This window comes from Monocercomonoides exilis (genome assembly GCF_001643675.1).
Source record: "Monocercomonoides exilis strain PA203 chromosome Unknown scaffold8-1962414, whole genome shotgun sequence".
NCBI classification, from domain to species: domain Eukaryota; phylum Preaxostyla; order Oxymonadida; family Polymastigidae; genus Monocercomonoides; species Monocercomonoides exilis.
In genome coordinates this window covers 944,046-966,259 of record NW_027150553.1, presented here as the reverse complement: position 1 = coordinate 966,259, position 22,214 = coordinate 944,046, and the positions used below count along the sequence as shown (strand labels likewise).

At 38.1% G+C, this 22,214-nt stretch overlaps 3 protein-coding genes across 3 annotated transcripts; 2 read left to right on the top strand and 1 right to left on the bottom strand.

The window, feature by feature from the left end:
* Window positions 1-227: 227 nt before the first annotated feature.
* MONOS_17136 (uncharacterized protein) lies at window positions 228-900 on the top strand (the record flags this gene model as incomplete). Its single annotated transcript, XM_067870027.1, has 2 exons — window positions 228-258; window positions 359-900. The coding sequence occupies 2 exons, from the start codon at window positions 228-230 to the stop codon at window positions 898-900; spliced, it is 573 nt and encodes a 190-aa protein (XP_067732993.1).
* Window positions 901-7,723: 6,823 nt separating this feature from the next.
* MONOS_13248 (uncharacterized protein) lies at window positions 7,724-16,955 on the top strand (the record flags this gene model as incomplete). Its single annotated transcript, XM_067865935.1, has 5 exons — window positions 7,724-7,830; window positions 7,884-7,914; window positions 7,981-8,114; window positions 8,179-12,905; window positions 13,144-16,955. The coding sequence occupies 5 exons, from the start codon at window positions 7,724-7,726 to the stop codon at window positions 16,953-16,955; spliced, it is 8,811 nt and encodes a 2,936-aa protein (XP_067732992.1).
* Window positions 16,956-18,756: 1,801 nt separating this feature from the next.
* On the bottom strand, window positions 18,757-19,444 carry MONOS_13247 (uncharacterized protein; the record flags this gene model as incomplete). Its single annotated transcript, XM_067865934.1, has 2 exons — window positions 18,757-19,173; window positions 19,375-19,444. The coding sequence occupies 2 exons, from the start codon at window positions 19,442-19,444 to the stop codon at window positions 19,031-19,033; spliced, it is 213 nt and encodes a 70-aa protein (XP_067732991.1). The 3' UTR covers window positions 18,757-19,030.
* Between the last annotated feature and the right edge of the window lie 2,770 nt (window positions 19,445-22,214).

The window sequence follows — 22,214 nt, the reverse complement described above, 5'->3', positions numbered from 1 at the left end:
TCTTGCGGAGGCGCATTTATTCATTTGGATGGAACAATTCAAATTATATTCTCAAATTGTTTATTTTATCATTGCTCTTCGTTTTATGCAGGTGCAGTTTGCTTGTTGCTGGGTGCAAATAATAATGGTATTTTGTTTTATTACTGTCTTTTCCATAATAATACATGCGTTCTTGGTTGTCATGACATTGTTCTCCAAAGTTCAACATCTAATAGTATTGATCCAAGATGCAATTCAACCGGACAAACATCATACAGAGTTTGCATAAATTCTAATTCATATACCTATCTGAGTGATTGGCTTCGCAATGATTTTGGAAACATGAGATTTGCTTCTTCAACTGAATAACAACAAAAAGACATTGACACATTTGCATGTGGGCTGGATGAATCTCATGCATGCAGCACGATCAGCCGTTGTCTTACTCAGCTAATTCCAGGCTTTGTAACTGATATCGAGATATTCAGTGGAACAATAATCGAAACCAAAAATGTGGACTGTGGAATTAACACTTATGCAATTTACTGTCAAAGCGATTTGAGCATAACAATCCGAACAGAATTTGAAGCATCTGTGTTGTCTCTATTTTCAGTCTCGACAGGCACATTGAATGCCAGGGACTTTGTTCTTGTGCATGACTCGGCTCGTCCGAATAACTGTGGGTCAAGGCTGTTTGAGATTACAGGAGCAGGAGAAATGAGCGTCAACAGACTGATCATATCAACTGGAAGTGGACAATCATCTGAAACAGCGTTCACAACTGAGCTTATTAATGTTCAGAATGGAATATTTAAGATGGAAAGCTTGAACCGGGTCAAAGCATACTCCACTGCTTCGTTGATTTTGTTTTCTTTGACATATGAAATTTCATCCACAATTTCCGACTGTGCCTCTGAATAAAAAGAAAGAATAACTATGAATCAATAGATAATTATTGGAATAGAAAGAAAAAAAAATAAACAGAATCATTAGTCAAATCAGAAAATGAATGAGAAGATGTTCAATCATTGCAGCAATTGGTTGGCGTTTCAAGGCTGATTGGTGTGTTCCTCTCAAAGAAGACAGGAGCCTTGAAGATCCAAATGCACAAAGTCAGAAGATGGAGTTCCATAATGCGAAGTGGCACTCACAGCGCAGCGTTGAAGAAAATAGTCGCAATGGAAACCTCAATTCCAGCAAACAAAAGATACTGTTCTAATTGGAATGCTTGTCAAGACGCAAGCGAAGAAACACAAAATTCCGCTGCACACATCCGAAGAGAATTCCGCTTGTCCACAGACACACAATGCGAAACTGAAAACATTTCAATCGTCTTTTTCCAGTTGCATAACCTCCTCAAATACTGCATAATTAAATTTCTCCTCTGCCTCAATACCTGCTCCAAAATGCATAAATTCCCCATCTGACTTCAAACGTCAATTCCATATTCTCATTCATATTCGCTCCACGTTTTCTTCTCACAACCATCTTCCCTAATCGCATTGGTTTCCATTTGATTTTTCTCTTTCAGATGAAAAATTACTTTTTTGCTGAAAGAAAAAATATGGAAGAATCGCAAACTATTCCTCCTTTTTCCTCTGCCTTTTCTTTCTCTTTCAGCGCTTCAAGCTCCACCAGCATCCGCACAATTTGGAGCAACTCTAACCACTCTAAATTCTTTGCCACAACCTATGACACAGCCTTCACCGGCAGTTTCAACCAGATCTCAACCCTTGCACCCGCCTACACACACGAAAAAACCGGCTCACTGTCGTCCAGCTCCGGTTCAACAGCATGAAGCGATGACTAACCTTTTTCACAACAGCTCTTTTCTCAGATGCTGTTAGAAGCGCTCACCGTTCATCAGCGCAGCACATATTTGGTATCTGCAGGCACAGCGCGAAGAAGTCGTTGCGCTGGCGCTACTCAAGAACTGATACAAATGATAGGAAGCAGCACCCAAACAACCTGAACGCTGCCAGAAAGATCTGAAGCCACAGCTTTGGCAATATCTGCAGATGAAACAAACAGAAGAGACTCCATTTCATCTTGTGCGAATCCTCCTCAAGCTGCCTCTGATAAAGGAGAAGAAGAAGTTGAAACATCCCCTAAACTTATGGGATCAAACGAAATCTTCTTCACCTTTTTCGCATCGCTGCTTGTGCCTTGAAGAAATTCAGCAAAAACACCAGAAATACGGATGATTGAGATTTCATCTTATTTGACTGTAATCCCTCAAACTTTATCTTCTTCTCCTTCTCAATCCCCACATCAATCAGCTGCTCCTTAGCTTCACCTCTGCGCTGTGCTTTTCTCTCAGCTCCAGAATCTTCCTCTGATTCGTCCGGATGATCTTGTCTATCTCCTCCAGCTGCTCTATCAGTCCGCCAGTCCGCTTCACTTTATTCACCCACTGCTCTCCTTCTTCTTCTTCTGCTTTTCATCCTTTTCCCGCTTCTTTTTCTTTTCCTTTCCATTCTCTTCCTATTTCTTCCTTGTATTTTGCCAGTGTGATTGCTGCTGGAGACAGAACCGCATCCTCCATCCTCAACCTCGCGTTCTCCATCGCCTTCTTCTCGGCCTCTTCCTCGAATAGCATACTCCTATCCCACGCGCAATCTCCTCATCATCAATCTTTATTATAAAACGCCTCGGCTGCAGTGAAAAAAACTCCATCAACATAATCGCAGACTGAAGCTGCGAATCGACAAATAAATCATTGATCGACGGAAACGCATTCACATCTGCTGCTGCAAAGATCCGCTTGCTCCGCTACTTCGTGGCCATCGACGCTGCATGAGACGGAAGCTGTTCCGCTGGAGGAACCGAAAGCATTGTCGAAAGCGCCACATCGTGTACACACACAACACACCCACACAGCACCTCCCGTCGCGCAACAATATATCCCCGCAGCGTCTGCAACTCCCGCGGCGACAGCAGCATGATCCGCATATACACCCCAGCCGCCTCAGGTTACACAATTTGCAGTCGCCTTTCGATATCGTTCATTGCTGCTGCCGACAGTTTTGTTACTGCCACAGCCAATAAATTAGACGGATCAATAACAAGAACATTTCATGATGAATACTTCCCCTTCTTCTTCTTTTCTTAGGATATCGCAAATAGAAGAGTGAAATAATAATACACGTGCTGCTCCAATTAAAGAAAACAATGAAATGAAGAACAAACAAAGCAAATTGCAGTTTTATATCTGACAACGGTAAAAAAATACAGTTAAAATTCATTCTTATTCCTTCGTTGTCTCGTTTTCCAAGACAAATAAGAACTTTATATATAAATCATTTATTGTGTCATTTTTTTTGCTTGAACATACAATAATCAAATTGCTTTAAAGAAAAAATACAAATAAGATTTTGGCAAATTGTTTTTGTGCACTTTTTGTTTCATTGAAAGAGTCAAAGTTGAAAAATAAAAAAAATTACTGTTTCTTAACAAACGGATATGAAGCTAACAAAAAATCTATTTATTTCCTCAATGATGTTATATTAATGATTATTGAAGTTATCCAAATAAAAGATAAGCAAAAATCATCGCCTTGAAAAAGATAAATGGAAAAACTCATAATTTTCGTGATTCAGTCAAATAAGAAGAAAATGCAATAAAAAACTTCAAGTATTGTGTTCTTCACCTAATGTTAACAAAGAATATTGCAAATAATAAAACGTCAAACTCTTTCATAGAGTAAAAAAGAGTTAATTAATTATTAATGAAAAAATAACGGTTAACGATTTTATTGTTCTGGTTTATTGTGGGACAGATCAGGCTAAAAAAAAAGTGATTTTTCAAAAATTTTCACCCATGTCTATCCTTTTTTTGATTCCTGTCCGGCAAAACCGGGATGAAAGATATTTAAAACACGTTTTTTTGTGAATTTCTAATGATTATTTCGTCATCATTTTTGTTAAATCTCTTGGATGCCTATAAACTTAAAAAATTAAAATGTTGAAATATTCATTCTTTTCTCCGAAGATAACGTACTGTTTCACTTGTATGTTGCCTTGATCAATTCCAATGAAACAAATTCACAGTTTTTTCTCGACAAATCATCCAACTTTTTGTTGAATGACAATTGCTTAATCCAGTCAAAAAAGCAAAAAATGAAAAAAAGGTCCAAAAAAAGTGATAAGCAACGCACGATTGCAGGATTTGAAAGAGACAGTTTTAGCTCCTGAGGGAGATTCGTTATGCTATTTGGATCCATAATTTTTTAAACCTTGTGACAGACTTTTCCAGAAAGTGACTTCCAGTGGATTTTGAAATTCCAAGTTTCGCTGATCTTGTCAGGAAACCATTATTCTCTCAATTCACAACATTTTTAAAATAATATTATTAAAATTCAATTATCATCCAAAAAAGTGTTATTTCTTAAATGAAAATTATGCTTTTATTAATGAACACCAATAATGATAATATTTTGTAAAAAAAAATCTAAAAATGAGATTTCAAAAAAAAGGTTTTGATCAAGAAATAATTGTCCTGTCGGTCACCTGTGTCAGTTACTGGCAAAATTTGCCACTCGTCGCATAGGCCTAGGATAAACGATAAAACTTCAAAAAGCTGAGACTCGCATCAATGTTTATGAAAAACCTATGAGAATAAAATTTGAAATTTTCTGCATATCATTTTCATTTCACAACATCTAAAATACTTCTGATTTAAGAATTATAGTTCAAAAACTTTCAGCAAAATGAGATAGCTATGTATCATTCATATCTTTTGATTAATCTCCTATTTAATTTATGAAAGTTTTTTTTGTTGATTTGAATTCTGTTCAGTTGAGTGACTTTCCATATTCATGAAGATTTTCAATCAGAAAGGTTGCGATAGATGAAAGGTGGCTCAATTTCAAAGTGCAATAAAAGTTAATTACTAACTCATTCAAAAAAAACTTTTTTCAAATCAGGAAAATGTTTATCTATCATTTTGATTTTCAAACATGTTTTAGCTTTTGTCAAGTATTTATCACACTATTTTTTCTGTTGTAATTCTCAAGTTTAAGAAAGAAATGGCTGTTGAAAATAACAAGTTGTAATGTGTTATTGATCAAAAGACGTTGAAGATTCTTTGCAAAAACAAAAAAAGAAAAACTCTGGGGCTTGAAATAGACAAATAAAGCAGATTCAAAAAATTAAAAAACATGATATGGCTTTGTTAGAAACAAGATAAACAACGTTGGCTATTAAATCACGTGTTGAGGCCATTTGCGTGAGTTAACCACTTGGAAGGAAGGAATCAACGGAACACATTTGATAATTGTGTTTTGAAAGAAATGTGGAAAGGATGAAACAATTTGGTTTTTGATTTTATCGTTTATTTGTTTCTCATATCGAAATTTTAATACAATTTTTTTTCTTTACAGTGAAAAAAATGGATTTAACGAATTTTCAAAGGAAAAAAAATATAACCAACTATAAAGAAAAACTTGCATATTTATGAAAAAAGTTTTGCACAACAAATCAAGAAAGCATAAAAAAATACTTCTACGGAGGGGAAAACATGTTACTTCAAGCTTTTCAATTGAAAAATAATGTACATTTTATTGTCTTTTTTTGATCAATAAAAACAATAAAAGTGGGTTCATGTTTTTTAAATACCTGTGAGATCACAAAACATTTTGTTGTGATTTCAATAAAGTTTGTTTACGTATATGAAAATCAAATTTATTAAGAAATCTGAGAAAGTGATATAAAGTTATGAGAGAAGCAATTTTCCAATTTCTTGTTCAAAAAAGCTTGAAAGTCCATATTTTCCACAATATCAACAATTTTAACATTCCACAAAGCTCATTTAACATATTTTTTGAAAATTGAAGAATTACATAAAAAGAAGTAGCATTTTCAGTAAATAATACTCAATATTGATGATATATATGTTAAAAGAAATATTTATTAGTTAATAATAATTCTATCTCTGCCTTCTTGCCTCATCCCAATCTAGCAGAATGCACTTCTTTTTATCTTTTTTTTGCTTTTTCCTCATTTTTGTTGATAGGAAGCAATTCAAAACTTTCGTGGTCAATCATTCTTCTTTTCTTCTATATAAATATGCACGTGCAAACTTAGTTAAGTTTGTTTTAATAGACTCCACATAGAAAGGAATGTTTTCAATTCTGTTATTTGACTTGTTTGTATCTGTTATTGTTGATGCAGTTGAGTAAAATATGAAGCTGACGGAATTCGCATGCTATCAAAATGACTTTCAAATAAATATAACTTCTTCACTATTAATAAATAAAGTTTATTTTGATTTCCAAAAAAAACAAGTCCGATATTTTTTTAATCCCCTTTTCCATTCCTAGCATCTCGTATAGCTACTGAACAAATATGCAAACGCAAACATCAAGAAAGTTATTTTCAACTCTGATTTTAACATCGTTCATCATTAAGTGGAGTTGAGTTCAATTAAATAGGGTCAGTAATTTATCATATCCCCTTTTTTTTATCGGGACCTAAATTTTCTGGCTCTCAAGAGCGCATTTAGAAAAAAATAAATAATAGAAAATTATTAATATATTATTATAAGCTATTCCTGAAAATATTTTTTCATATTTTTATTTTAGTGAAAAGATCTGGTGTTTTTTGTTTTATTTTTCAGATCAAAGACTTGCTCGTATTTTCACGAGCTTTTTGTTTTGAGATTTTTAAGTATTGTTTTTGTTATTGAACATAACTTCTTTACAATTTTGGTTATTTTTCATTGTTTAACACTTCGTTTTTTATTATTTTTTTCATTTCACTAAATTTCGATAAAATTATAAAAAAAAGTGGAATATGAGTTACCATGTTTTTGTTCATTGAAGAATAGTTAAAAAACTGATTGTTATGTTTATCGCCAAAATTTTGAGATGAAAAAATATGATTTGAAGTTAAAAACACAAAAATACACAAAAACATGTTTTTTTGAAAAATAATCACGATCACAAAAATATAAAGATTTTCTTCTTTTTGCATATCTTCATTTGTCGACAATTTACATCCTTACCATTTTGAATAAACAAAATAACTTATTTTTTCAAACGCATTCTTCATTTTATCGTAATTTAGTGAAATGAAAAAAATAATAAAAAACGAAGTGTTAAACAATGAAAAATAACCAAAATTGTAAAGAAGTTATGTTCAATAACAAAAACAATACTTAAAAATCTCAAAACAAAAAGCTCGTGAAAATACGAGCAAGTCTTTGATCTGAAAAATAAAACAAAAAACACCAGATCTTTTCACTAAAATAAAAAAAATAAAAAATATTTTCTGGAATAGTATATAAAAGTTTGAAAAAGGTTTCCTATTATTTATTTTTTTCTAAATGCGCTCTTGAGAGCCAGAAAATTTAGGTCCCGATTAATTTTTTGAGTACCGATAAATTTCTGACCCTAATTCAAGAGATTAAGAAAATCATCTTCAAAAATCTAGATAAAGAATTCCATTATTGCATTTTCAGGGAATCAGATATTTGTCCCTTGAATCATAAAATTGTTACGATAAACCTGATCGAACTATCTCCAAAGCAAATAACGAAACTTCAAACAGCAAAATTCACTTTGTTTATTGATCAAAAAATTGAATATTCACTTTCGACAAAGTTCATTAACATTTTCACACCAAATATTTCATTCCATCTTTTATAAACAACTTTTTTTAACTTTAAACAAATATTTTCAAGAATTGACAACCATTAAACTTTTTTCTGATTGAAACCATTATTTATTTTTCAATTTATTTGTTTCATGTCCTTCAAAGAAGAAGGGCAGCAGTCAAATACTGCAACATTTTTTTCGACCAAGCAGCACCAAAATGCTTTTTATATCGGGCATGAATCTGGCTGGGATGAATGGTATTGAATATTTTTAATGCATTCTTTGATTTGTATTTCATTTAATTACAAAGGGTTTTTTCCATCATATATCCTATTCACAAAGTTTGCCACATCACTAATGCTCTATGTTCATATTTTCAAAATTGTAACATTTAAATTTTAAAAAAGCACGCAAATTTCTCATTTATTCTTCAACTTTTGCAACGGTTTATTGCATTTTTTCAATTAGCCGGCATTGGCATTCGCATGATGGATTGGCCTTTTGATGGACCAGCTCGAAAGTACATAATTGATTTTTTTAGGTGTGACATTATTTTTCCTTCATTCAGATATTTTCATTTTCGAGTTCATTTTTCAAAAATAAAGATATTTGGATTTCAGCATTTGTTGGTCCTCTCCAACTTTTTCATTGGTTATGTTCTACATTTGTCTTATAACGATGCTTGTTGGGTGGATTTTTACAGTTATAGTGACTATTGGGAGCCAAAAAACAAAAAAACTTCCAGATATTTTGATCAAAATATGCTCCATTTTTATTCAGTTGTCCACGACCATTTTCTATCTGCCAATTTTTAATGTCTTTGCGAGCCATATAAGCTGCTATCGCAGGAACACGACCGTGAACGAGTTTTACAACGTGGGGTGCGAAAGCAGGGGCCATCTGTGCTTGTATATATGCGGGCTGATATTTTGTGTGCTGCACTATTTGATAGCGATGACAGTGCGGCTGTTCAACTTCAACGCCAACCTGCACCACTACCCAGACAATGTGTTCTCGATGATGACAGGGCTGGGGAGTGTGATCTGCACCACGCTCTATTCCATCCTGGTTGTGCTGAGCATCATCTTCGACACGCTCCCCACCACTGTCGCCAGCATCGCCGTCGCCCTCCTCTTCCTCGGCTACCTCTTCGTGCAGTACTGCCAGCCCTACGTCATCGCCGAAGGGAACGGCATCATCTCCGGCCTCGTCGCCTTCACCCTTTTCTTCTACGTCATCGTCATCCTCTGCTCCACCCGCCTTTTCAAGGGAAAACCAGAAGAAAATATTCCCTCGCCGTCACTGGGCGTGCGTGTGGGTCTGTTTGTGCTGTTTCTCGTGCTGGATGTGGCAGGCGGGGTGGCTGGGGCTGCATTTGGGAGGTGGTGGAGCAGGCACCAGTGGGCGATGAGGGAGGACGACGAGGTACCGATCGTGAGGGAGAAGAGGAGCAGGAGGAGCGGAGTGCATTTTGGCGATGGAGGAGGAGGAGGAGGAGGAAGAGAAGGAAGAGAAGAAAGGTTAGGAGGAGGAAGGGAAGGAGGAGGAGAGGGAGAAAGAGGAAGAGGAGGAGAAAGAATGGTGGATATCCCATCGACTTGTGAAGCGAAGCAAGGGCATGAGAGAGAAAGTGCGCTGTTGCATCCACAAATAGCTGCATCACCTCATCCGGCTCTGTTGGCATCTTCTTCTTCTTCTTCTTCTTCTTCCTCTTCTTCCTCTTCTTCCTCTTCCTCCTCTTCCTCCTCATCCTCCTCTTCCTCTTCAAACTCTTCAAACTCTTCTCCATTGCCTCCTTCTTCTTCACCTCACAACACTTCACTTTCTGTGTCACTTCACCAACAACAAATAAAACCTTCTTCTTCTTCTTCCTCTTCCTCTTCTCCTTCTTCTTCTCCTTCCTTTTCAACCCAACTTTCACCCCGTTCATCTCATCCATTATCCAACGTGACATTTTCTTCAATGACTGCTTCTTCTTCTTCTTCCATTCCTTCTCCTTCTCCTTCTCCTTCTCCCTCTCTACAACCTCCTGCTCCATCATCATCTTCTTCTTCCTCTTCCTCTTCTTCCTCCTCTTCTTCTCCTCAATCTCGTCCTCTAGCCCGCCCCCAATCACCTTCTTCTTCCTCCTCCTCTTCTTCTTCTTCCTCTTCCTCTTCTTCTTCTTCAAACTTCTCTTGTTTTCCCCGTTCTCTTTCTTCTTCTTCTGATATTTCTTCTCATTCTCCTCATTCTCCTCATTCTCCTCATTCTCCTCGTTCTTCTCACAACCTCTTGTCGTCTGCTTCTTCTTCTTCTCATATTTCTTCATTGCCTCAACGCACTTCTTCTTTCTCTTCTGATTGCAAGTCTGCCAATCACTCGAATTCTGACTCACCTTCTTTGCTGGCTTCTCCACAAGCAACGCTTCTGCCTCAATCTTCTTCTTCTTCTTCTTCATCTCCAACTCTTTCATCATCATCATCTTCTCCTTCTTCCCCTGCCTCTCCTTCCACTTCTTCTTCTTCTTCTTCTTCTTCTTCTTCTTCTTCTTCTTCCTCATCATCATCATCATCTTCTTCTTCTTCTTCTTCCTCTTCTCCTTCCCCTTCACCTTTCTCCCACTCCACCTCCTCTGCCTCCTTCACTCCAGCTTCTTCTCTCCATTCACACACACTCCAACACCCACATCAACACCCACACCCACTTCAACACACAAACCAGCAACCTGGTCCAAATAACCTCTCAAATTCTGTTTCAAATCCTCATTCAAGTTCTCATTCAAATCCTCAACCATCTCCTCCACACAAACCGAAAATGACCCCTAAATACCGCACGCCTTCCGAGTACATCAACGCCTGCCGCTTCATCACAACAAAAAAGCTCAGAAAGGACCCGAAATGCCTGCAACTGGCTTGCTCTCTGCTGCACCAAGCGACGCAAAAGCATCGCGACGTGTCGACAGTGTGGATGGCGAATGCGCTGTTTTATCGATATTTTGTGAAGAACACAGCAAGGATGATGGACTCACTGAGGAACATGAAGCAGTGCTTTCCGAATGTGATCGAGCGGTGGGTGGTTTATAGATTGACTTCAGATGCAGACAGCGAGGAAGAATCAGCAGCTGCTTATAACAGCAGCGCTTTCAGTGCGTTTGGAGGGTTGAATGGAGGGTTGAATGGAGGGTTGAATGGAATGAATGGAATTGGGGGCTATGGAGGAGGAGGAGGAGGAGGAGGAAGTGGTTTCAAGTCGCCAGCTACTTCTTGTTTTGTTACTCCTTCGGCTTCTCCTCCTCTCCCGCTCCCGCTCCCTCTTTCTCTCCCTCTTCCTGCCTCTTCTCAAAGCAGCACGCAAACACAGCTTCTGCTCCCTTCTCAGCCAAATCAGACACAAATGTCCTTTTCTTCCTCTGTCTTTCCCATGAGCATGTCGCGTGCTGCTTCCATTTCCTTCTCTAACACACAGAATGCGCTGCCGTATGCGCTTTTGCCAGCATCGCAGATGACTTCTGTGCCGTTGAGTGCGAACAGCAGCATGGCGGGATTTGGAGGTGGAAGTGCTGGTGGAGGAGGACCAATAGGTGGAACAATAGGAGCAGGGCCAATCGGAAGTGTGAACAGCAGCGGCGTGTTTTGTGGGGTGAGTGCGATGAATTCGGCAGAGCTGGACATCATCAGCGACGACAACGGGAGCAGAAGCAGCTTTCTGACGCAGTCGATGTCGCTGCGGGCATCAGCAGCGCTTTTGATGAAGATGGAGCTGTCAGCTGCTCAAAAGCACACCGAAGCCGCAAAAGTGTATCTGTTGCAGCTGTGGACGCTGATGCTGAAGGAGAATGTGGATGTGGGGAAAGCGGTGAAGACGCTGGAGGCAGTGCTGAGGGAGAACCGACTTGCAACAGAGAGGTATGTGCTGCTTCTGCAGAGCTATCCACAGAGTTGCCAGGTGATCCGGGCGTATGGAGCGCACATACGGGATGTGGAGAGGGACGACGAAGGAGCAAGGGCGATGTTTGCACTGGCGGGGGACTTGGAGGAGGAAGTGTCGCAGACACACACAATCACCGAGGAAAGGTCGAATGCAGTGAGTCGGGTGGGGCTTTCAGTGTGGAGCGAGAAGGTGTCGGATGAGCAGGTGTCGTTTGCGTCGCGGACAAAAGTGCTGGCGACGCGGTCGAGAAAGAACAGCAATGCGAAGCGGAAGAAGAGAGAGGCGATTGTGGCGTCGAGGACAAAAGATATGCAGAACGTGCTGCGGCTGACAGAAGAGAAGGAGGACCTGCTGCCCATGCTGCGCCCGTCGCTCATCATCTCGTTCCTGATTGTGTTCTGTGCGGGTGTCGTGGCGTTTTTGATGACGCTGCAGACGTTCAACACGACTGTCAGGTACTGCAACCTCATCCGCAACATCTCCTATCTGCAGGTCGCCACGTTCGATGCGTTTTTGTATTCGATGTATTTCCGCTTGTCGCTCACCGTCCCAAAAAACTTGACGAACTTGGTGTTCATCCAACCTTTTGAGATTATTGCCTCGTCTTCTCTTCTGCACAGCAACGTGATGGGAGAGCAGCTGGGCAACGTGTACAGAAACACGAAGGAGAACCTGGAGTTCTTGTTTTTGGAAAGAGAAACGCTGGATTTGACCATCCCGATCTGCATCGGGCCCAAAATTGTGGATATGACATGGACCAAAAGCAACATCATCGACATGGTGAAGATATTTGAGCTGGCTTCTCTTGACTACACGAAGATGAAAGAGCTGACGGTCTCCAAGCCTATTTTGGACTCCATCTTCCTTTTCCGCGCGAACGTGCCTGTAGCAATGACAGAGCATTTCAAGGAGATGGTGTACAACTGCGTGGTGCACTCACAAAGAGAAGGAACGACAACGGTTGTGCTGGACGTGGTGCTGGGGTCGCTTGCCATTGCATTCACGACAGTGTGGCTGCTAGTTCAGCTGTATGTGACTGTGAGGAAGTTGACGAGAGAAAGAAGAGAAACGCTGTTTTTGTTCTTCACAGCGCCGAAGAAGCAGGTGGCGAAGCTGAAGAGGAGGCTGGAAGAAAGTGAGAAGGAGTGTGGGGAGGAAGATGATGTGCCTTTGTTTGGAGGAGGAGTTGGAAATGGAGGAGAAAGAGGAAATGGAGGAGAAAGAGGAGAAAGAGGAGGAGTTATACAAGAAATGAAGGAGATGAAGGAGATGAAGGAGATGAAGGAGATGAAGGAGATGAAGGAGATGAAGGAGATGAAGGAGATGAAGGAGGAGGAAGGGAAAGGGCTGAGTGATACAACGGATGAGTTGAAGGGAAGAAAGGGGAGAGGAGAAGGAAGAGGAGAATGTAGAGGAGAAAGTGTGGGAGGAGGAGGAGGAGGAGGAGGAGGAGGAGGAGGAGGAGGAGGAGGAGGAGGAGGAGGAGGAGGAGGAGGAGGAGGAGGAGGAGGAGGAGGAGGAGGGAGGAGGAGGAGGAGGAGGAGGAGGAGGAGGAGGAGGAGGAGGAGGAGGAGGAGGAGGAGGAGGAGGAGGAGGAGGAGGAGGAGGAGGAGGAGGAGGAGGAGGAGGAGGAGGAGGAGGAGGAGGAGGAGGAGGAGTTTACGTGCATTCACAAAACGATCAAAATAAACAGGTTCAACAGAAATATTTGATAACCAGTCAAGAAAGTGCGTTAAATGACAGAAAAGAAGAGGAAAAATTTTGTTTGACACAAAAAAAGGAAGAAAAAAACGGAGGAAGAAAGAGAAGAAATACGCAAAGTTGTTTGAAGGAGAAAGGGAAGGAAGGAAGAGAAAAAGAGAAAGAGAAAGAAAATTCATTAAATTTTACAAATCAAAAGTTTGCGAATAATTCTTCTTCTTCCTCTTCTTCTTCCTCTTCTCCTTCTTCTCCTTCTCCTTCAAATATTCCTCAGTTCGCCTCTTCTCCTCTTTCAACCACAATAACTTCTTCTAATCAGGTACTCCCACAACAAAATAATCTATTTTTTAGCGGCAGCAGCGGAATTTATCCATTTTCTTCTTCTTCTTCTCAAAGACCTTCCACTTCTCCTGCTTCATCTTTTCCTTTCTCTTCTTCTTCTTCTTCTTCAAATGCTTCTTCATTTAATTCTTCTTCTTCTTCAAAAAATTCGAAAGAAAAACGCTCAAAAAGACAAGCAAATTCAGCCAAAATGCAAGTCAAAATGGATGTTTCGAATGAAAAAGAAGGAAATCAAACGTTTTCTTCTTCTTCTTCAAATTCTTCCTCTTCTTCTCCTTCTCCTTTCAACACCCCATACACAGCACCTGATATCTTCACTTCATCTTTCTCTTCAAACTTTGCGAATTCTCCTTTTATCCCTTCACAAACATTTTCTTCTCCTCTTTCTTCCTCCTCCTCCTCTCCTTCTCCTTCTTCTTCTTTTCCTTTTCCTTCTTTTTCTTCTCCTCTTTCTTCTTCTTCTTCTTCTTCTTCTTCCTCTTCCTCTTCTCCTTCTCCTTCTTCCAATGTTAATAATCCATCCCAAAATTATCTTTTCGCTCAGCCTCAGCCACAAATGAACTTCTTCTCCCCTCTCACCCCTTTCCAAGGCATTTATCCTTCTTCTTCTTCTTCCTCTTCATCCTCTTCTTCTTCTTCTTCTTCTCCTTTAAATTCTTCTTCCATCCAAAAAAACCCTTCCGCTGGCGTTTTGCTGCAAACACCGTCTTTTCGAGTGCAAAACACACAAACAACACAAACAACTCAAAATTCATTGCCTTCTTCTTCTTCTTCTTCAAATTCTTCTTCTAACCCTTTCTCTTCCTCTTCTTCATCTTCCTCTTCTTCTTCAAAGAAGAGAAGAAGAAAAGGAGAAAATTCAATGGATAATAATAATAACAATAATAATAATATAAATAATAATAATAATAACCCAACATATTCTTCTTCTTCTTCTTCTTCTTCTCAAATAAATGCTCCTCTCATTCCAATGCAGGCTATTTCTTCGCTTTCTGCTGATTCGACCATTTCGCCTTACAATTATGTGAGTCTAAACGAAAACAAACATTTTCAAACACATTTGCATAAACATGAGCACAAGCATAATCACAGAAATGAAGATGAACATGAAGAAAATGAACATGAAGATAAACATAAACATGGTGGAAATGATAGAAATAACAAAATTAATAATTCGAATATTTATTATGGGCAGCATTTGGACCCAAAACAAAAACAAAGAGGTGATTTTTCCGGCAATTTGACAGATGCGTCAACTGCGGAATTATCTTCCGCTTCGAGTTATGTTTCTTCTTCTTCTTCTTCTTCTTCAGATTCAGATTCATCATCATCGTTTTCATCTTCTTCATTTAATAGCAGGCTGACCAAAAATAACAGAAAAGATGGCAGAGGAAGAAATAAAGAAGAAAAAAGAAGAGACGGAAGAAGAGAGAAAAGCAATAAAGGAGCAAACAATATATTTCTGAAAGTGAATGAATTTTCTGATTACAACACCTCACGTTCCAAGCCAGGCAACACTAAAAGAGGCGGCATGAGTCACGAATACAGCAGCTATTTGGGAGAAAGAAGTTGCTATCAACAACAGAATCCTTATCAACATCACAGTCAACATCACATTCAGCATTCTCATTCTCAACATTCTCATTCCCATCACAGAAGAACAGAGTCAGGAGCACTCAGAAGCCAGCTGCTGACGATGAACAACGAGAGCTGCGGAGTGGGCGACAGGTACAACGAGCAGACTACTTTCCTTGCAGCGCAAAACGAGCAGGCGAAACTGGAAGTGGAAGATGAGCAGAGAGCGCTGAGAGAAGAGAAAGAGGCGGAGAGGAACGAGGAGCTGCGGGAGCAGATCAAGAAAAACACGCATGTTGTGACAAAGGGGATCGTGCTGCTGATGACGATGGGCACGCTGATGGTGCTGCTGAGTGCGTTTGCGTTCTACTTCGTGTGCACCGAGTCGATCGAGAACGTCATCAGCTCCAACAGCGCCATGTTCCTCTCGTCCTACCGCTCCATCCTCATCGGCCTCTGCGCGATGCTGATGATGAACACTGCATACCCGTCCTCTAACACCATCCCCATGAACTACATGTACCCGTACGGCCACTCCCCGCTCTGGCACGACCTGTCGCACATGTCGAACAACCAGACGCTGCAGCAGGAGCTGATGAACCAGACGATCACGTTCTTTGCTCTTTTGCAGCAGAAAGTGAACTCAGGTGGGTGTGCGCTGAGCGGCGGGGTGGCGACAGGGGACGATCTGATCGACTCGCTGGACACGATCCGCACGCTTGTTCCTGGCTCTGCACTGAGCGGGCTGATGATGGATACAGTTGAGTGCATCCCGAACATGGTGAGCAGCGAGTGCGAGGAGAAAGGGAGGATCTTTGGGCTGACGCCGCCGTTTGCAGGGCTGGATGGGCTGATTACGTCGTTTGCGATGAGCGCACAGTCGTTTGCAGGGGCAGACAATGTGTCGCTTCTGTGGCTGAACGACACAAGGCTGCAGATGGTGAACACAGAAATGCAGTATGATTTGAAAGGAGGGATTAAGAAATACGGGGAGATTCTGACAGAGGAGCAGTCGAGCACGATCCGCACGTACAACGTGCTGCTGATTGTGCTGTTTATCATCCATTTCCTGCTTCTCATTGGCTCCTACACATTCTGCTTCCTCCCTTCGCGCAACCATCTGTTCCGTGTGGCGGAGGCGACGACGAAGATTGTCGACTTCGACCCGACGAATGACCAGTCGTTCGACGCGTTCATGTGGAAGGAGGTGTACTCAGTGGACATCCAAGTTATCGACAGCGGGCACCAGGTGGTGTGCCAGTGCGGGCTTGAGCTTGTGCGGGCGCTGGACGAGGAAGAACCGGAGAAGATCGGGCAGAAGCTGGAGCTGTTTGTGAAGGCGTTTTTTGGCACGCTGAGCGAGGAGGAGGAGCTGATGCACCGGTACAAGCACCCAGCGTGTCACACGAAGCAGCACTACGCAGAGCACATTGCGATTGCGAAGCAGCTGGTGAAGTTGTGCCTGGCGGTGGAAGCGGGGAAAGACGTGGCAGCCGAGCTTGTGGAGGTAGTGTCGAGCTGGTTTGGGGAGCATGTGCAGAAGACGGACAGGGGCATGGTGGCGTTTCTGGTGGGGAAGGCTCCCACATCGGTGCTGGAGAAGCAGGCGCCGGACAGGCTGGAAAGGCCGCTGGCCATCCCGCCGTCTCTGTCGGCGCATATGAAGTCGGATGATGTGAGCATACAGGACTCGAGGTTGTATGCAGCGTTTGTGAAGAAATTCAGGAAGAGCGGGAAGGAGGGGAAGGAGGGGAAGGATGGGAGAGAGAAGAAGGGAAGGGACAGGGAGAGGGACAGGGAGAGAGAAAGAGAAAGAGAGAATGAAAGGATGAGGCAGAGGGCTAATCGTTGAGGTTGCGTTTGGGTTTGAAGAGTGGATTTGAAATGTCGCATTTGAAGATATTTCTTTCTTTCTTTCTTTCTTTCTTTCTTTCTTTCTTTCTCTTTCTCTTTCTCTTTCTCTCTCAAAAAAAAAATGTCTGCTTTGCGAATTTATAATGAACGCAAATAGAAGATAAAAGTTATGAAAATAGAAAATATTTATTGAATTTGAACTGAAACACTGTGAATTCTTTTTTGGTTGTTATTGAGAAAGCCAAATATTTGTCGTTCTGCATTTCTCCATATTTGAAAATTCCTTCATAACTTCACTTCATCATTTTTTTTTTTGTTTTTTCATCTACCTTTGATTTCACACATTATAATTGAAACTTTTTTATTATTTTGTTTGGCTTTGTTTTGTTTTGTTTTGTTTTTCTCCATTAATTTTTTTTGAAAGTTTGTAAGTTATCCTTTTTTAATTATTACAAAAGAAAAATGACAATTTGCTTAAAAGTTATCAATGGTTTTACTTACAACCTCTTTTTTTGATTTGCTTTGATGAATAATTGATATGAATTATTGGAGTATTTTGTTTAATTGTTTTTAAAGATTGTTTTTTTTCCTATATTTTTCATTGTTTTTTCTTATTTTAATAAAGTCCTGTTAGAATTGGGGTCAGATTTTTATTTGTATCCAGTTTTTTATTGGATCCTAAATTTTTTTCCCCTCATATTGCATCAAATAGAAGCTTGTATTAGATGAGAATAATTTTAAAACAAATAATACATTATTATAAGGTTGAATGCAAAATATTTTTGAAAACTATTTCTTCAAAAGAAAGATCTGGATTTTTTAAGTTTTATTTTTTGATCAATGTTTTGTTTGTGTTTCCACGAGTTTTTGAAATCAAGCGTTTTCATTGTTGGTATTGTTTTTTTTCTTTCCTTTTTCATATTTTGGCACAAGCCTCTTCGACCGACCGACTTTTTTTAAACAGCTCGATAACTCGACCGAAAATTTTGTCGAGTTTTATTTTTTTATTGTGAAGAAAATAGTTATTTTTATTTATTTATTATTTTTCTAAGAAAAAAACAAAATAAAATCTTATTCTATATTTTTTGTCTAGAAATATTCATAATTTAATATGGAAATGACAAATCAAAAATTTTTCTTTTTTTTATTAAAAATTCATATACTTAATATAGGGTTATCGACAGATCTTTGTCGAGATCAGTCGAACGACAAAGATCAGTCGTTTGACAAAGATCAGTCGAGTTGTCAGATATAACAAAAAATAAATGATTTTTAAACAATTGTTTATTATTTTTTATTTTGAGACTTTCTCTCACTAAAAGATTTCACTTTTTTTTTAATTTTTGAATAATGCTTGCTTTGATTTCTTATTTTAAAGTCCATTGATTTGGTTATATTTTTATCACATATGTTGCTTTGCTCAAACAAGGCTTTTTGATTATTATTCATATAAGGAAATGGAGTTTCGCGTATTTCAAACAGTTTTCTTTTTTCTTTTTGGTTTTGATTTTTTATTCACATTTGATAACGTTGTTTCAGTCATAACATTTGATTGTTGCGGTAATTCTATGAAATGATAAAATGGTTGTTTGAAGACTGTTATTGTAACTAATAATTGTAAAAATCTTTTGTTCAAAGTTAAAATTTGCACAAAAATATATGATGTGATTCTTTTTCTGTAACATGAAACGTTGATAATATAAAAGTGAAGGAATATTATTTTCTGAACAAAAAAAGTGAATGAAACGAAGTTCAGATAATTTCGTATAATCCAGAGAATGAATTGTCACTCTATTAGAGTGCGTGAGCGAGATGAAATGAATTCAAGGAAACTGCAATGGTGATGAAGGATCAGATGGAGCTACATGCGAACCCGAAGAGGACTGTGGAAATGAAGGTTGCTGGAATGATAAAATAGTTTGATGACGTGGAAAATGTCACATTTGTAAAAAGAAATTGTTTCAAAGAAGAGAGAAGGCGATAAGTGGAAGAAGAAGAAGGAGAAGTGAAGGAAGAATAATGGTTAAAACAAAATAACTCGTGAAATGAAGAGGAAGAAGTGGAAGAAGAAGACTATGAAGAAGAAGAAGAAAGAGAAGAAGAAGAAGAAGAAGAAGAGGAAGAAGAGGAAGAAGAGGAAGAAGAGGAAGAAGAGGAAGAAGAGGAAGAAGAGGAAGAGGAGGAAGAAGAGGAAGAAGAGGAGGAGGAAGAAGAAGCTGATGAAGAAGCAATGAAGATAAATGAATAAATAATCGTTGTGGAATCGCATGTTTTGTCTCTTCGGAATTAAGTCCGCGTGCTTCGCAGCTCCTCCATTCCTTTGCAACTATCCTTCCAAAGCTCTTCCTTTCCATCGCTCTCTCACACGACCCATTCCTCCTTTTCCCTCTTCGCTCCTCTTCCTGCCGCAGCAACACCTCGCAGCATCTGTCGGCGCATCTTCATCATTTTCCTAGGAATCCCCTTCCGCTTTGCCTCCTTCTCCATTTCTCATTCAGCTTTCCTTCTTCATCAACATCCCTATCTTACCCATGCCCAGCGCTCAAAAATCTTGTAACAACCACAATCTTTATGTCCGCCTTCCACTTTAACCTCCCATTTCTTGCAGAATGCCCACCAAGCAAACAAACAAATATACAATTCAACAAGAAAATCAATAACCAGACAAAATTAACAAATGAAAATAAAGAGACAAACATCTGACTGATAATTTCCACCACATTTTTTCTCTTTTATTCGCATTCTTCTTTTGAATATTGTCATTTCTATCAAAAAGTCCATGAATATCATTTTTGCTTTCAATTCTTTTTCAAAAAACATTGTTTCTCTTTAACTTTTCGAATCGTCCTTAATTTAATTCTGATCGTTCATAAATGAATAAGGTTTTAAAAAAAAAATTGCACAAAAGAATAAATTCATCAATTTCGCTTCAAAATTTTATAAATCAATTATTCATTTAAATACAAACAATAAGTAATTCAAATCATTTAAAAAAATAATGTCATTAAATCATACTCAAATTGTAATCTTCAGTAATAGATAAATGGACTTGTTCGATGTTGTGATATCAAATAATTCAAATAAAAGAAATAACTCAAAAATTAAATGTTATAATGGAATTTTTTTTTTTTATTTACTCAAAGTGACTTGGTTTTCAAAAATTCAATCACGATTCTTTTTCCATTCATTTATAAACATGTATTTTTAATTATTTCTCATTATACCACAATTATTAAAAAAAAGATCTTTCTTCGAACAAAGTTATAATATGAAAAATAATGACCCATATGATACCTGTTCAAATATCCTCCCTCCACCACTTTGGCCGCACGAACATTTTGCAAAAGCACGTGCATGGACAAAAAGTGATTTTGCAGGCAAAATAGAAAGAGATCCCGCATGATATTATGCTTTGCATTCATTGAAATAGCATCCCTAAATTCGTTCATCGATAGAATCGTCTTCAAAAGAGAGTGCACCCACCATTATCATTAATAGTTGAACATCCCTGCCACTTGCAATTCAGAAAAATAACTTCGGTTTTATTAGCTGGCAATGAAATTCGCTGTGGAATGTTTCATCTGTTAATTGCTTATTCAGTTTGCGTTTCAGCATCCCTCATTTGCAGTTCAGAAATGTGTTGTTTTCAGCCACATACAGCCCTGTGCATGGAGCGCCAAAATGAGGCACCACACTTCCATCAACTGGATCGTTCACTCTCTCCAACTGACATCCACTCATTGATATTTCCAGGCAAAAACAGCAATGATCTTCTTTTCCATCACTTTTTTTTCCAACTGAAAAATTGCGGAATGTGCACCCACAAACGCTCAGTGAAGATATTGCACAAGATTAGACGAATAAACACGTAGAAACAAACAATAATTTTTCAAAACCACGACAAATTACAGTTGTGTCCATCTAACACATCGTGAGTGTGCTGCAAAATATTCCCGCTGATTCTTGTGTGGAAACAAAAATAAAATCCACTCGCACAACCACATTTCTCGGGGCAAAAAGAGATATGAGTTCGTTCTTCCAATCAACCCCAAGCTGAACAGTATTTTGGATATCTTTTCTTCTTCATCACAACAATCATTATTCTATTTCACAAATATATCAAAAGGTTATTGTATCTATTTAATAAAAGAAATCATTTGAAAAATAGTTAAACATTATTGAAATTTTTATTTAAATAATAAAAACAAACTTTAAAAATAATTGTTCACAGAATAAAACAAAGGCATTAATTGGAAAAGGTTATTAGCAGTATTCCAAACGTAATGTTGCTCATTGAAAAGTTTGTATTTGATTTTAACATTTTAAATATTCATTATGGTTCAAATAACCATCAAAATATTTTCATATATTTTCTCATTCTTTGGAATTGAGTTTTTATCAAAAAAGAAGAAAATTACATTAATAACGAGGATATTGGTTAGTATATTATAATTCTTGTTTGTTGCAAATAATATTACGGAATTATTGAAAATATAAATTCAGGATCTTCATGATTTCAATTCAGCGATTGTTCTGTTTCGATTTCATGTTTGTTTTTTGATATTCTTCATTTTTCAAGACTGATTATTTTCGAGATCTTGGAACGATTTGAATCTTTATTATATTCACTTCATTTGGCTTTTTCTCATTTCAAAACGAAATATTTGAATAAATGTTTTTCATCATTTAAACGCAACAAATTTTTTAATCGAATTGAATCACGAAAAAATGATTATGATTACATGCATTTTTCTTTTTAAAAAAATGAAATCTTTGGAACAGTTTTAAAAAGATTGATCGAATATTCCATAAATGAGTAAATATAAATAAAAATGGTGAAAATCACCTTTATGCATATTTTTCTTTGAAAAAAGAGAACTTTTTTGTGAATCCATATTAAACAAACTTTATTTTAAACACATGTGCATGAGTTTTTTCCCAGATGAGGGTTTTTTCCCCAACTATTATTGAAACTATCATACGTGCTAAATAAATAAATAAGAATTAAAAATAATCAACAAAGAAAAAAAATAACACCAAAAAGTTTTTTTATCGGAAAACGAGAAAGTTGATATTTTATTTTTCACGTTTTTCTTTTCCTACACACATAATATACAAAGATTTTTCATATATATAGCATTGCTCATAACATAACATCATTTTTATACAAGGAAATTTTCGAATTATTAATTCTCTTTATACCTCTGTGACCTGACTAAAAACTTGAAGCCTCGTCTGTAACAAAAAAAAAAAAAAA